At 35.6% G+C, this 17,113-nt stretch overlaps 1 protein-coding gene and 1 pseudogene across 3 annotated transcripts in view; both read right to left on the reverse strand.

The window, feature by feature from the left end:
* Positions 1-17,113, reverse strand: part of PPEF1 (protein phosphatase with EF-hand domain 1) — a 104,081-nt gene that overhangs the window by 41,635 nt on the left and 45,333 nt on the right. For all 3 annotated transcript variants that reach the window (XM_024569881.3, XM_045203314.2, XM_071220303.1), the window contains 2 exons: positions 9,181-9,344; positions 3,042-3,156 (listed from right to left, as the gene is read on the reverse strand). In XM_024569881.3, coding sequence (XP_024425649.1) covers positions 3,042-3,156; positions 9,181-9,344 — 279 coding nt within the window. The remainder of the gene's footprint in view (positions 1-3,041; positions 3,157-9,180; positions 9,345-17,113) is intronic.
* On the reverse strand, positions 1,212-1,286 carry LOC112313421 (U6 spliceosomal RNA; annotated as a pseudogene).

Genomic DNA, 17,113 nt, shown 5'->3' on the forward strand with positions numbered 1-17,113 from the left:
CACTGTACTACGGGTTTGCATTAATTATCTTGTTCAACCATTACAACCATTCTGTGAGATGGATATTATTTTCACTATTCTCATTTTGCAAATGAGGCTCAGAGTAGTTAAGTAACTTATGCAAAGTTACCTAGCTACCAAGTATCAGAGCTGGAATTCAAACCCAACTTTATCTCAGTTCAAAACAGAAGCTCTTAGCAATTATTCTGTATTGTAATCTCTAGGAGAGCAGCCGTAGTATCTCCCTAGGCATTAAACCCCCAAGTGTTTCCTTTATACCTAGTGCATAGCAAGAATTCAATAAATACATTTAATTGCTAAATACATAGCTTTTTAAAGCCATGTTTTAAAGAATATATTCCAGCAGTAGCATCTGAAACTTAAAAATTGTGAGTAGATAGCTCACATTCTTTTGATGAGACAGTTATAGACAATAAGAATAAAAGCATGACTATAAAACTCAGCCAACTAAGGGAAACCAAATGAATATATGAAGCAATTAATTAAAAAACAAGAGTGACTATATGAATATTCAGAATGCCTATTTGGATAAATATTTCTAGGTAAATATTTGTCTTTCATAGCTCTATTCATAAATATTTATTACCAGATAGAATTTAGAAAAAATTTTCCTCAATTTGCTTAAAAACCTGCAACCAAAATTAACCAAATATATGCAACAAAAGACCTCAATTATAATGGGAATAATACAATTAAAATACTTCTCACCAGCACTTATTCATAAAAATGACTATAATATTAAGAGCATATTAATACTATCATATACTTAAATCTCATAGCTTCCACATGGTCTCACTCCAAATCTAAAGAAATAAAAATGGAAGGACTTTTTACTTATCTGTTAAATATATATTTTCATTATTTTATTTTCCTAATTGTCTTCAGAGTGACTCATCTTTCAAAGATTTGAGTAGACAGAACTACTGCAGCTGGCATGCTAAAAAATTGAATTGGTTTCAGCATATTAAGAGTAGAGGCTATAAAAATATCTTTAGCTTCTAGTTGGACAGCAAAAAATAAAAGTCATATCACAGAAAGATTGCTATAGGAAGATATTTTCACCACAAAAAAAAAAAAAACCCCATGAGTGCAGAATTGGCTGTTATTTATAACACAACTATAGTCTGAAACACCTCCTATATTTCTTGTGTGTGTGTCTGTGTGTGTGTGAGAGAGAGAGAGAGAGAGAGATCCCTGCTGAGGGGCCATGCTAATCTTCTCTGTTATCATTCCAATTTTAGTATATGTGCTGCCGAAGTGAGCACAAAGCACTTCCTATAGTTCATGCTTGTTGAGAACCATGTAGCATATTTAGAATATGTATGTAAAATATGCATCTGAAAATTAAAACAATGGTAAAGGTTTCATCATAATTTCTTTTTCCTTTCCTAATACTTATATTAAGATAGAAGATAATTCCTGTGCTAAGGGGATGTATTGGCCTTGGCTTTTTCCCTCTACCAATGGCGCTAAGTGGAAAAAGCCTGAAAACGAATGCCTAAAATATGGGGAACTTTAAATGAATGGAACTGTCTAATCAATCTATATTCTCTAATCTTTGTCTCATGATGGAAAATGAAACATCAGCCAGAGCTATGCATGATGTGGAGTTAGGATAGCAGCTAATGAGGCTGGTTCTAACCAGAGGACCTGATTTTTAATCCTGACTCTGCCACTAACTAGCTGAGTGAGCTTGGGGTGGGGGTACGGGGAGTTACTATACAGAAATGCATGGAAGGTGATGTATTTTTCTCTCTGGGCCTCAGTTTCATCTGTGAGAACAAGTGATAGACAGATGGTCTCTGTAAGAACCATTCCATTCTTACACTATGTGTTTCCAGGATTCCATGCCCTCTAATTAATTTATATCTTCTTCCATATCCTTTTATCCAAAGATAAGTCTACAATTGCAACTAGAGGTATGCTGGAAATTTGTGGGAACAGGTCCCACTCTCTGTCTGGCCTATTATATACACTCTGATAGCAAATCTAGCCCTCGCTCCATAGCCTTCATGGGTAAGCATGGCTTCCTGAGCTTCATGACTCCAAAGCCTTTGTATCCATGGAAAAGTAAGAGCTGGCAAGGCCTTGAATAAAAGGCCACCCACTGCTGAGATCCCTCGTCTGCTGGGTAAAGATGTGGTGGCCTGATTAGGTTGGAATTGAACCATTAAAGACTCTTCACAAACCTGAGTTAGGGTACATCATGAGGTATGTACTGCTACATCAAGTCCCTGTCACCGCTATCAGTTGCTAGAAATAGAAATGGTTTAATTAGATTGTCAAATCTACTTCTACCTGCTAGAGTAAGAGAGACATGGGCTAAAAATTGATTTGGAAAATAACAATCACTGTTTTGTAACCTAAAGGCTTAATTAGAAGTTAAGGGAGTTGCTGTTCCTTCCACGCTCTACATTCTCAGACCATTGCAAGCATGCTGAGAGCCAACTGTGTTGAATTTCAATGTGTACTGTTTCGTGAAGCAGTATCCTGCTAGGCTGGCCTATAGGATAACAAAAATCTCAATCTTGTTATTTAGAAGAACAAGGAACAGATTTCTGGGACATTCCCACTCTTTTAAAAGCTGCAGAGACCAGTTGGAAAAATCTAGAACAGCAGCCAAGGGCAGAGATGAGTTTAATCTCCACCCTGCCTTGGGCTTTCTCTTCCCTGCATAAGTGGCGTAAGAGGCCCACCTAGGAAAAGCAACATGGAACACAGATAATGAGAGCTAGACGGAGGGCAAAGGACACTTATTTCACCCACGGGTGGTTTTCCGTATTAAAATGCTGCCTGCCTTTATAAAAAGCTGTGAGTTCTCTAATTTCTCACATAATTAATTCCTGCCAGCTGGTATGCAAAACAAAGACAAGATGGGGAACAGTATTATAATGATAGATAACTCTATATTAACATTTTTCCTTAACACAGTCCAATTTATGCAGTTTTCAAAATAGGCAAATGACGTGGAACCAAGAGGGTCCAAATTATTAATTTGGCAACTCTGCTCTGAAACTTACCACAAACTGTTATCTCTTTGGTGGGATAAGTTCTTATACGATTAAGATTTGGCAGTTGCATCAGGGCTTCCTTAGTTTCAAATAGTATCTCTAAAACATAAGAGGCATGGAGTATCTGTGAAGGCAAGGCAGAGGAAACAGATGTGATGAACTAGGAAGAAAGGCATGACTGCATAGAAAGCTATGAGCACATTTCAGGTAGCTGTATTTCAGGATCATCTCTAAATTATTTTTAAATACATTGATTCTAGCACAGTGTCATACAATAAGCTCTCACTAGAGATTTGTAAACTGAATGAATGAATAGTTCTTAGGACATTTATACTCTCATGCTTTTAATTGACATCACCCATTCACAGAACATTTCTGGTTTGCAGGTCGGTGCTCAATTCACTGAGCCACACCAGGCAGGGCAAACATTTCTGATTATTCTTGGTCAGTAAAGCCCAAGAGAAGTGATGGGAAAAACAGGAGACTCCCTTGGCCTAAGGAAGTGTGCAAATAAATAAATAAGTAAAAGAGAAGGAGGGCAAGGAGAAAGAGAAAAGAGAAGTAGACAGAGACTGTTGAAGAGGGGCTGCTTTGCATTTGTTTGGGACATCCTGCTACCTGGGATGGAAACAAGGTGGTGGTGCTGGGTTACGAGAGATCTCAAAAGGAAGCCAGACAAGCCCCTAGAACTCCTGAGCCAGGCATCCCAGGTGTGGCTCAATTGTTGGTGTACAGATGTAAGTTCAGAAAACAGCAAGCACATTTATGTTGTATAAGTCTAAGTATAAAACATACTGAACCCAAATAAACCATTTTGATTATCTCCTATTATGACCATTCATTCTACCACTCTTGCACTCTTGTCCAGTTAAATTGTTTTTTGTTCAAATGGATATATATATATATATACACACACACACACATATATATCTCCCATATATATACAATATATATATTTTTTATTTTAAAGTTTTTTTATTGTTGTTCAAGTACAGTTGTCTCCATCTTCTCCCCACCCCAGCCATCCCCACTTCCCACCCTTGATCCTATTGCCCCCCTTGGTTTTATCCATGTGTCCTTTATAGATGTTCCTGAAAACCCTTCCCCCTTTTCCCCCCATTGTCCCATCCCACCTCCCCTCTGGATTCTTGATGACATCATTGTTTTGGACAAATTTACTGTTTTCTCTTCCTGGGTTTTTGTTTATCTGTTTTAAATCCATTGTGTTGTTTTCCCTTTTTTGTAATTATAAAATATTCCAAATACATAAGCCAAAAATTAAAATAGCCAATACAAATTTATTAGATGCTAACACCACTTTTTGGTTCAGGACTGTTGGTAGTCCAATACAGTAGCCACTAGTCCTGTGGAGCTATTGACCACTTGAAATGGGGCTAGTTGAATTCTGTAGGCACAAAATATACATCAGATTTCAAAGACTTATTATGAAAAAATTTTAATGTCTTATTAAAAACTTTTCATAGGATTACATATTAAAATGATAATTATATGTGCTGGATTAAATAAAAACATTATTAAAATGAATTTCACCTGTTTCTTTTTACTTTTTTAATAAGACTACTAGAAAAATTTGAAATATGTTTGTCACTCATATTATATTTCTGTTAGACAGCCCTGGTTTACATTTCTGAAGTCTGAGAGAAGGGTCATATCTACATATCATATGTATCATACAGATACATATCTGTATCAAGCTACAGATACTGCTTTAGGTGGGGGATTCAGGACAGATGAAACCCTTTGGAACAATCATGACTCATGGTATCCTAAAATTTCCATTTTCATGGCTATTAAAATAATAAAATTATCTTCTACCCCAGATCCCAAAAACATATGATTTAAATTTGGAGGAATTTCATTATTATTTTTTTTAAAAAAACAGGAATCAATATGTGAAGTAATGTGAGAATTAGGAGGAAAGAGAAGAGCTCCTGGATGTTGATTAGTGTGGAGACCCAGCTTTCCTGTCTGAGAACTAACTGACTGCTAAAGATTTTCCCCACAAAAGCATTCTAAATCCTCAGTCTTCCTTCATGAATCTTGGAAGCTCCTGTCCCTACTTAATATTTATATTAAGTTCTGGACACAGTATGTGAAAACATGGAGAAATAATTTGAGGCCTATTTTCTTTTAGAGAGGATTTAAATTTTCTTTTGACAAGTGGCTAGGAGCACTAGCTGTCTCGAAATGATCTCAATTCAATCTCAGGAATTAGAGGATTCAAAGCTTTGCTTCAATGCCTAGTCTACTTCTAGTCTACTCTTACTACTAGGGTACATCCTTAGGGTCCTAACTGAACCTGAGAATGAGGGTTTTGTGGTGATGTCAGAAAAAATAATGCAGTAGGTAGCTCTAAGGTCCCATCCTGTCACAGAAACACTTTAAAACATCAAGTAAAAAACCAAAAAACAAAAGTCTGTCAAAATCAACTTTGTCCGACTTCTAGAAAACAGTCAAAATTTATAACAACCGAACAAAGGCTAAAGCAGGAAAAGGCAACTTAAAAATGGCTCAGTGCAAGCAGGAAGTAAAGGCTAAGACAAATTTGTAAACAGCTTGGCTAAGCAGTGAAGGGGTGTACCACCACAGAGCCAATCTGCAAAGACTAGGTTCTTCTCTTTTTTTTCTTTTATTTCTTTTTTTTAATAGTTCCTGGGTTCAAGAAAACTCTGTCAAAACACTAGCTGAACACAAGCTAAAGGAACAGAGACTTCAGAGACCTCACATACACCTAGACCTAACAGACATCTATGGAATGGTCCACCCAACAACAGCAGACTATACATTTTTTACAAGTGCACATGGAACATTCTCCAGAATAGATCAGATGTTAGGCCACAAAACAAGCCTCAACAGATTTTAAAAGATTGGAACCATGCAAAGTATCTTCTCTGACTAAAATGGAATGAAACTAGAAATCAGTAACAGAAGAAAAACTAGAAAACTCAGAAATATGTGGAAGTTAAACAACATTGTCTTAAACAACTGATTGGTCAAAAAAATCACAAGGGAAATTAGAAAATACTTTGAGGTGAATGAAAATGAAAACACAGTATACCAAAATTTATGGGATGAAGCAAAAGCAATGTTCAGAGAGACATTTATAGCTGTAAATACCTACATTAAAAAAGAAGAAAAATCTCAAATGAAAAGCCTCACATAACACCAGGGAGCTAGAAAAATAAAAACAAACTACACCAAAAGCTAGCTGAAGAAAGAAAATAAGGACTAGAGTACAGATAAATTAAATAGAGAATAAAAATACAATAGAGACAATCAACAAAACCAAAAGCTCATTTTTTGTAAAGTTTAACAAAATTCAAAAACCTTTAGCTACACTGACCAAGAAAAAAGAGAAAATCAAATAACCATAATCAGAAATGAAAGTGGGGACATTCCCACTGACCTTAAGAAATAAAAAGAATTATGAGACTACTGTGAACAATTGTATACCAACAAATTAGATAACTTAGATGGACAAGTTCTTAGAATCATACAAATTACCGAAAATGACTCATGAAGAAACAGAAAACCCAGACAGATCCAGGACAAGTAGAGACTGAATAGTTAATCAGAAACATCTTCCCTGGCCTGTGTGGCTCAGTTGTTTGGAGCATCATCCATAAACTGAAAGGTTGAAGTTTGATTCCCGGTCAGGGCACATACCTAGGTTGCAGGTTTGGCCCCAGTCAGGGTGCGTGCAAGAGGGAACCAATCAATGTTTTCTCTCAGATTGATGTTTCTCTCCCTCTCTCTCTCCCTCCTTTTCCCTCTCTCTAAAATCAATAAGCATGTCCTTGGGTGGGGATAAAACAAGCAAAACAAACAAACATACAAAGAAAAAACCTCCTAACAAATAAAAGTCCAAGACCAGACAACTTCATTGGTGAACTCTACTAAATATTTATAGAATTAACACCAATCCTTCTCAAACTCTTGCAAAAAATAGAAGAGGAAACAATTCCTAAATCATTCTATGAGGCCAGTACTACTCTTGTACCAAAGCCAAATAAAGATACCACAAGAAAAGAAAACACAGATCAATATCCCTTATGAATAAAATGCTAATACACAACAACATATCAGCAAACCAAATTCAACAGAATTTTAAAAAATTATACACCATGAACAAACAGGATTTATTCCAGGAATACAGGGGTGGTTCAACATAAGAAAATTCATCAATGTGATACACCACATTAACATACAGTACACTACTGGCATAAGGATAGACACAGACACCAATGGAATAAAATTGGGAGTCTAGAAATAAATCCATACATCTACGGTCTGTTAATTTTTGACAAGGGTACCAAGACCATTCAAAGGGAAAAAAAGACTTAAAAAAAAAAAAGACTCTTCAACAAAAGGTACTGGGACAGCTGCATATGTACATGCAAAGAATGCAACTGGACTCTCTACCTCGTACCATATGCAGAAAATAACTGAAAATGGCTCCCAGACCTAAATGTAAGAGCTAAAGCTATAAAATTCTTAGAAGAAAATATAAGAGTCGTCTGATCTCAGAAGCTAAGCAGGGTCAGGCCTGGTTGATACTTTGTGGGAGAGAAAACATAAGGGTAAATCTTAATGACCTTGGATTTAGCAATGGATTTTTAGATATGACACCAAAAGCGCAAGCAACCAAAAAAAAAAAATAGATAAATTGGACTTCATCAAAATTAGAAATTTTAGTGAATCAAAGGACATTAACAAAAAAGTGAAAAGAAAACCTACAAAATGGGAGAAAATATTTGCAAACCATGTACCTGATAAGGGATTTGTATCCAGAATACACAAAGAACTCCTACAACTCAATAATAAATAAACAAATAAACTGATTTTAAAGTAGGCAATGGATCTGAATGGACATTTCTCCAAAGAATGTGTACAAATGGCCAATAAACATGAAAAGATGTTCAACATCTTTAGTCATCGGGGAAATGCAAATCAAAACCACAAGGAGCTACCACTTCACACACAAAAAGATGGCTAAAAAAATATAAAATTTTTTAAAAACCCAGAAAATAACTAGTGTTGGCAAAAAAAAGACCCTCATTCATTGCTGGTTGGAATGCAAAATGGTGTAGTTGTGGCAAATGGTTTGGACGTTCCTCAAAATGTTAAACATAGAGTAGCCATATGACCCAGCAATTTTACTCCTAGGTATATACTCAAGAGAAATGAAAACATATGTTCATGCAAAAACTTGTACGTGAATGTTCATAGCAGCATTGTTCATAACAGCCAAAAGAAAAATCCAAAAGTCCACCCATTGATGAATTGATAAACAAAAATAGTAGATACATTACAACAGAATATTAGTCACCCATAAAAGTAAAGAAGTAATAAAATAGGCTATGACATAAATGAATATTAAAATATTATGTTAAATGAAAGACACAAAAAGTCACATGTAACATGTGATACAAACATTAAAAGCCATATATTGTATGATTTCATTTGTATGAAATATCCAGAAGAAACAAATCCATAGAGACAGACAGTATAGTACTGGTTGCCGGGGGCGGGGGGGGGAGGAGGGAATGGTAATAAGTATGACACTTCTTTTGGGGGTGATGAAAATATTCTGTAATTAGATATTGGTGATGGTTGCACAATCTTATGAATATACAAAACAACCACTGAATCATATAGTTTAAATGGTGAATTATATCTCAGAAAGAGAAAAAGGAAATGCTGCAAACTATAGAAAGGAGGTTTCTGTGCATCTGAGGATACTTTTTTTTTTAAAGATTTCATTTATTTTTAGACAGAGGGGAAGGGAGAGAGAAAGAGATGGAGAGAAACATCAATGTGTGGTTGCTTCTTACGTGCCCCCCCCGAACCTGGCCCACAACCCAGGCATGTGCCCTGACTGGGAATCAAACCAACAATCCTTTAGTTCTCAGGCCAGCACTCAATCCACTGAGACACATCAGCCAGAGCCACCTGAGGATACTTCTGTTCAATGGGTTAAGCAAAGCAGAGAGTAGCTCTCACTTAATATGAAACTTTTCCCCAAGGGAATGCATTTCTGCTGTAGTGTTTTCATTCATGCATTCAGCAAATAGTCATTGAGCACATGATATGTACAAGAATCAAGGTAGTATCTGCTTCTACTTACCTGCTGCTTCTTAAAGGCCTCAATCAGTATATGAAGAGAATCAGCAGTGAGTGGAAATTTCAGCCGAGGGCCAGTATAGGAGTCTGGGACCTCTATCACCCCTATACAATCCGACTTACTCTTTTCATTCGGAAGGGAGCAACCAAATAGTCGATTTACTATTGCTGAAAAAAACAGAAAGGGGGACAAAAATGAGCATTCCCATACTTAAATACATTAAATACCTTCTTGAAGGTCTAGCCCATGTAAGGTACTGTGCTAACTCTTATGCATACCGAAGTATCCCACATATAACCATGAGGAATGATTTGCTCTGAAATCAGTAGGTACACACACATGAATCACCATCATCCCTTCCTGGGTGGACATTTTACCAAAGCAGTGAGTTCATCAGTGAAGAAGGAGGAAGCACAGGCAAAACTGGTCAGTCACAGTATTTTGATGTTCTAAAGCTCTAACTACATTTTTTGCCCACTCTTACATCTCAAATTTTTACAAATAGGGTTGAAAACATAACAATGCATTGTATTTGGTTCAAACATGTGCTGCTATTCATGATCTACAGAAACTTAAACTGCAACATTCAATTTTTCCCCTGTTAAACACTTCAAATTTTACTTAGCTGTAATTGATTTCTCTCCCTCTTCACATAAAACAAATTTTCTGATGTGATTTTCTTTTTCTTCTTGGTAACAAAGCAGATGAAGTTAGATGACAAACCATAATGGTAGAAATTCCAAAGGACCTCTATCTCAGAGACACATTTCTATGTAACATTGCCTGAATTGCCCATTTCAGTAGGTGCTAATATGCAGTGTCCCTTCTTGCTAGACTGCCCTTGAAATTATCAACCCAAGAACAGAAATCTGGCCAAATCAGACAGAGGAAGATTAAAGGGGATATGGTAGATTGATTGCAACAGTGACCCCAATTCTCTATCCTAACCTCTGGCCATGCTATTTTTAATGTGATTTTGCAGCTACTCTCACCAAGAGTCTATTTCCCTAGCCCTTGAAGCTGCTTCATGACTTGTGTTGGCCTAAAGAATGTGGTGAAGTGTTACATACCAGTTCCAAGCCAAGGCCTCACAAGGATGTGTTTGTTTCCGTGCTCTCTCATTTGAAACCGTGCCACTACCACAAAGCCCAGCCTAGCCTACTGAAAGCTCCAAGACCATGTGGAGCAGAGCTGAGTCATCCTAGCCAAGGCCATCCTAGATCAGCCTCCAGCCAGACCTCCAGAAAACATGAGTGAACTCCAGCCAAGACCCGAGAAACTGCCAAATCAAGCCTGCCAAGATCAGCAGACACGCTCAGCTAATCTGTAGGCTTATGAGCAAAATGAAATGTTTATTAAATGACACTGAACTATTGTGGTTGTTGAATACACAGTATTATTAAAGTAACAGATAACTGATACAGAGGATAACATACTCTTCAACTCATTAACACTGAATTGCCACTAGTGCCATTAATCAGAAGTTGTCTGCAAGCAGTTTCTATCTTTTTTATTTAGAGTGCACATATTTGGAAGGTATGATGTTAGCAGATGTAGATAGAAAATGTTTTTTTCCTGATTCACTTATTCTGAGGGATTACAGTTAAGAACTAAACTTAAAAATGCTTCCTAGAGCCATATTTGGTAATTTAAATATACTTTCTAAATTATTGTGTATCCAATATTTTTTTGGTAATGGCTGATGATCTTTTATAAGAAGTTGAATTTAGGAGTAATGATGTCTGTTTTCAGTGTGGTCTAGCAGGTTATTTTTCCTTTGGATTTGGTTTGAGATTTGAGAATAAGTTCATTATTTCATTTTGTGTTTGAAAACTAGAAATGCAGAGTATCTTGGTAAATTGTATCTCAGATTCATTATGTAGGCAGTAAAGCCTAAATGCTCCACTGGACTATTGTAATGATCACGCCACTCATTTCTAATTGGTAGTCATTCTTAGAGATGCATCTTGTTCTAAGGGAAAACTTCCCTCTTCTTAACTCTGCACACCGAAATATCAGGCTCCTCTTGGGAAAACAACAACAAAGACAAGAACAAAACAATTCCAGCAGTTTCCCATGTCATCTTATAACAGACTTATTGAGCAATCCCAACTCTGTGAGATATAAACAAGAAACGACTTTCTTTTCCCAATCCCTGCCTTTACCCATGCTCTGTTAACTCTCCCTTTCTCATCAACTGACACATCAAGTGAATTCCATTACTTCAGGTTATTAAAAATCAGTCTTGTTTTTGAAGAACAGAAAATAGTTTTTCTTCTTAAAAGATAAAAAAGAGATAAAAAAGAGTCAGTCTCGCCCTTCCTTCAAAACATGTAATAACCCTCATTCCTTATAAGTTTAGTAATAAATATATGAAAAAGCACCATTTCCCTAAAACAATTCTCGGTCAAAACTACTCAGTATGAAATATCAGGAAACATCAAATCATAATCCTTCAGCTGGTTTTTAGCCACATTAAAAAAAACAATAACAGATTCTTTTCCTAATGTATAGCTAATGTACGTCATGTACAAACACAATTAAAAACTTTAACACTTCAAATGCAAGAACTGTCTTTGTGGACTATAACTATTATAACTAATAATAATAATTTAAGAAATGCTAACAATATATGGAGATTTGTACAACATTTAATTAGAATTAATCCTTACCTATTTATTTCACAATTCTCTTAACATGAATCTAACTAAATATAATAAAATTTTGAATTATAACCAAATGATAACCTTACAAGCTTTTCTAAAGAAAATACCTTGAAAATGTCCCCTACATACAATCTTTTCTTTTACCCAGTACAGACTCAAAGTCTGGATAGGGATCATTTTAAGCCCATAATTTAAAAACAAAACAATACAATTTCTGCCTCTACCATTCACATCACTTTGAAAACAAGCTCCAGATATTGCTGCAAAAAGAAAAGCACCAACTGAACTGCATTTATAGTTATTTCATTTCTAAATTATGAATCTGGATTAAAACAGTTGGGTGTCCATATAACAAACTCAGTAGTTGCCAAAATGATATTTCATAAAATATACTATTTGTTCCTGATCTTTTAAAAACTCAAAAAACCTCCTTAACATAATTTTTAAAATTTAAATGAACAATAGTGGTCTTTCTATTAAATCATTAACAAAACAAGGATGCCTACATTCACTGTTTCATTTTAACAATGCTCTGCTATCTTCAGCCAATGCAACAAAACATGAAGTCAAAATAAGAGGAATGACTGCTGGACACAAAGATGTAAAGTTACTTCTGGCCAGTGTGATTAAATATATATGCTTGAGAAAATCAATTGAAAAACTCCCAGAACTGATAGAAGAATTAAAATAATACAGAGGTTAACCATACTGGTTTGAATCACAACTTCACCACTAATGAGATGAACAACTTTGGGAATCTAAGTCTCAGTATTCTCATCCACAAAAAGGGGATGATAATAATACTGATCTCACTGATGTGTCAGGAAGACTAAATAAAATGATATATTTAGAATGCTTAATGATGTGGCATAGGTGAACATTAAATAAACATCAGCAATAAAAATAATTTAATTAATGTTAGTTGATAGTAACACAATACAAAATAAATAGATATAAATCAATAACTTTACTAAATACCACCAATAATCATTGAGGAGGTATAATGAGGAAAATATCATATTCACCATAGCAACAAAAAAAATATAGCACCTATCCTTCTCAAACTATTCCAAAATATTCAAGAGAGAAGACTCCCAAGCTCATTTGAAGAGGTCAGCATTATCCTAATTCCAAAACCAGATAAAGACACTACAAAAAAAAGGAAATTATAGGCCAATATCCCTGATGAACATAGACATAAATTCCTCAACAAAATATTACCAAACCAAATCCAACAATACTTTAAAAAGATCACACACCATGATAAAGTGGGATTTATTCTGGGGATGCAAGATAGGTGCAAAATCTGCAAATCAATTAATGTGATACACCACATAAACAAAATGAAAAATAAAAATCATATGATCACATCAATAGATGTAGAAAAAGCTTTTGAAAACATCCAGCACTCATTTATGATAAAAAACTCTCAGCAAAGTGGGAATGGAGGGAAAACACTCCAGCATAGTAAAGGCCATATATGACAAAATCACAGCCAACATCATACTCAACAGTGAAAAACTACAAGCATTCCCCTTAAGATCAGGAACAAGGCACAGGTATGTACTCTCACCTCTCTCATTCAACATAGTACTGGAAATCCTAGCCACAGCAATCAGACAGGAAGAAGAAATAAAAGGCATCCAAATTGGAAAGTAAAAAGATGACATGATACTTTATATAAAGAACCCTACAGGTCTTCCCCCAAAACTACTAGAACTGATAAATGAATTTAGTAAAGTAGCAGGATAAAAAAAATTCAGAAATCAGTTGCATTTTTATACACCAATAATGAACTATCAGAAAGGAAAATTAAGAAAACAATCCCATTTACAATGGCATAATAAAGATAAAATACCTAGGAATAAATTTAACCAAAAAGGTAAAAGACCTGCACTAAGAAAATTATAAAAATACTAAACAAATAAATTGAATATGATACAAATAAATGGAAGTATATACCGTGCTCATGAATAGGAAGAATTAACATTATGAAAATGTCCATTCTACCCAAAGCAAACTATAGAGTCAATGCACTTTCTATCAAAATATTAATGAACTAGAACAAATAATCCAAAAATTTATATGGAACCACAAAAAACTCTGAATAGCCACAGTAATCTTGAGAAAGAAAAACAAAGTTGGAGGTTTCACACTACCAGATATTGAACTACACTATATGACTATAGTAATCAAAACAACATGGTACTGGCATAAAAACAGACACATAGATCAATGACATAGAATAGAGAACCTAGAAATTAACACATGCCTAGATGGGCAATTAATATTTGACAAAGGAGACAAGAATATACAACAGGGCTCTGGCTGCTGTGGCTCAGTGGATTGAGCACTGGTCTGTGAACCGAATGGTCACCAGTTCTATTCCCTGTCAGGGCACATGCCTGGGCTGCGGGCCACGTCCCCATTTGGGGGCGAACAAGAGGCAACCAATTAATATTTCTCTCCCTCTCTTTCTCTCTCCCTTCTCCTCTCTCTGTAAATAAATAAATAAAATCTTTAAAAATGTATACAATGGGGTACAGACAACCTATTCAATAATGCTGTTGGGAAAATTGGACAGATGTGTGCAAAAAAGTGAAACTAGATCACCTTCTTACACCATGTACAAGAACAAACTCAAAATGCACAAGACTTAAATGTAAAACTAGAAACCATAAAAATCCTCAAAGACGACATACACAGTAAAATACCTGGTATTTCTCATAGCAGCATTTTTTCTGATATATTCCCTTGGGCAAGGGAAACAAAAGAAAAATAAACAAATGGGACTACATCAAACTAAAAAGTTTTTGCATGGGAAAGAAAACCTTCAACAAAATGAAAGACAACCCAGTGAATGGGAGAACATAGTCGCCAATGATACATCTGATGGGGGTAATATCCAAAATTTATAAAGAATCCATACAACTCAAAACCAAAAAACCAAACGATCCAATTTAAAAGTGGGAAGAAGGCCCGAATAGACATTTCTCCAAAGAGGACATACAGATGGCCAATAGACATGAAAAGATGCTCAACATCACTAATCATCAGAAAAAATGCAAGTTAAAACCACAATGAGACATCACCTTACACCTGTCAGAATGGCTATCGTCAATAAATCAACAAACAAGTGTTGACGAAGATATGGAAAAAAGGGAACTATCATGCACTATTGGTGGGAATGCAGATTGATGCAGCCACTATGGGAAACAATATAAAGGGTTCCCCCAAAATAAAAATGGAACTAATTAAAAATGCCTTATGACCTAGTGATTCCACTTGTAGGTATATAAACAAAGAAACACAAAACACTAATTAGAAAGAATATGAAGTCTGTCCAGAAAAAGTCCAGCCATTGTTAGTATAATGAGAATGGTTTGCACTACCATCAATGTAACCTGGCAGCCAAGGAGAGTGGACTGGAATGCGCATGCATGAACAATGACGACTTCACTGTACTAGTTAGTGGGGGTGGCAGAGGCCATTGAGTGAGCATGTGCACTGGGTGGCCATTACATTCAAAATGAGTGAGCAAGTAGATTAACAGATCTGTATCAAATTTTGTGTTAACCTCTAGCATTCCTCCACAGAAACTATTCGGATGATTCAGAAGGCCACAGCTATAGGTAAGTGGTGATTGGCAGCTTCATCATAACAACTCACCTGCTCATACATCACATCTTATGCAGAATTTTTTGGCGAAACATCAAATAATCCAGGTGGCTCAGCCCTCCTAAAGCCCAGATTTGGCACCCTGCAACTTCTGGCTTTTCCCAGAACTAAAATCACCTTTGAAAGGGAACAGATTTCAGACCATTGATGAGATGCAGGAAATTATGGTTGGACAGCTGATGGTGATTGGGAGAACTGCGTGAGGTCCCAAGGTGCCTATTTTAAGGGGACTGAGGTGTCATTGTCCTATGGACAATGTTTCTTGTATCTTGTATCTTCTTCAATAAATGTCTCTATGTTTCACATTAGATGGCTGGATACCTTCTGGACAGACCTCATACATATATAGACCAAACTGGACACGTACAAGAATATGTACAGCAGTACCATTTAAATTACCAAAACTGAAAACAACTCAGAAGTCCATAAACAGTAGAATGAATAAACAGTAGAATGGATACATTTTGGTATATCCATAGAATGAAATATTATTCAGCAATAAGAATGACCGAATTGCAACAACATGGATGACTCTGACAAATACAATGTGGTATAAAAGAAGCCAAACTCAAAGTTATATGCTTTCATTTATTTAGAGAAGTTCAAAAACAAGCAAAATTAATCTGGGATGTAGAAGTCAGAAAAACAGTGATGGGGCAGGTAGGTAGTGATAGAAGAGGGAGGGGGGTTTCTGTGGTTCTGATAATGTTTTATTTTTGTGTGTTTGTGTGTATGTGTATTCTAGTTGTTGTTTTTTAGCTTTATTTTTATTGTTTATGTTGTTACAGTTGTTCCTGCTTATTCTCCCTTTCCTTACCTCTACCCAGCCCCACCTTCTCTCCACCCCAAGCCAACCTCCATATTGTTGTCCGTGTCCATGGGTTTGTGTGATAATGTTTTATTTCTTGTTTTGGGTGCAGGTAACAAGGGTATGTTTACTTTGAGAAAATCTATTGAGCCATATACTTATGATTTGTGTACTTTTCTGTAATGTAAAGTTTTTGTAAAGTTTACATAAGAAGATTAAGTCATTGTCCCCTTCTTTGATAAAATTTTAAATATATTTTTAAATCACCTGCAGAATTTTTTAAATGTAGATTAAAAAAAAACAAACAAAAAATAAAAAAACAGAGACTAAGTAAATCTCTGGGCTGGAACTCAGCCATCTGCAGCTATGAATCTCCGTAAGTAATTCTGATACACAGGCCAGATTGAAATATTAAGTTATTAGCAGAAAGAGTGCTACTTCATTTCATCATTATTATATTTCCTCTCAGAAATATTTTTGCCAAAGAACATGAAGCACAAACAACTCTCTTCAGACTGCAATTATCTAAATGAAAGAAAATGGCAAAATACCTATTTCCACCCACTCCCCACTCTTCAGGTTTGGCTATTCCACCATTCACAAAGCATCCCTAGATCACTAAATGCTTTAATTAGTTTCAAACACATGTACTTAACTAAAAGTATGCCATGAAACCACATTCTTTTGCCACTTCAAAGGGTGGTCACTAGATTATTTAAAATATGCTCTGAGATGGCATAAACACTTTATTTTAAAATATTGATCACTGTTTTTAATTGATTTT

This window comes from Desmodus rotundus, chromosome X (assembly GCF_022682495.2).
Source record: "Desmodus rotundus isolate HL8 chromosome X, HLdesRot8A.1, whole genome shotgun sequence".
Lineage (NCBI taxonomy): Eukaryota > Metazoa > Chordata > Mammalia > Chiroptera > Phyllostomidae > Desmodus > Desmodus rotundus.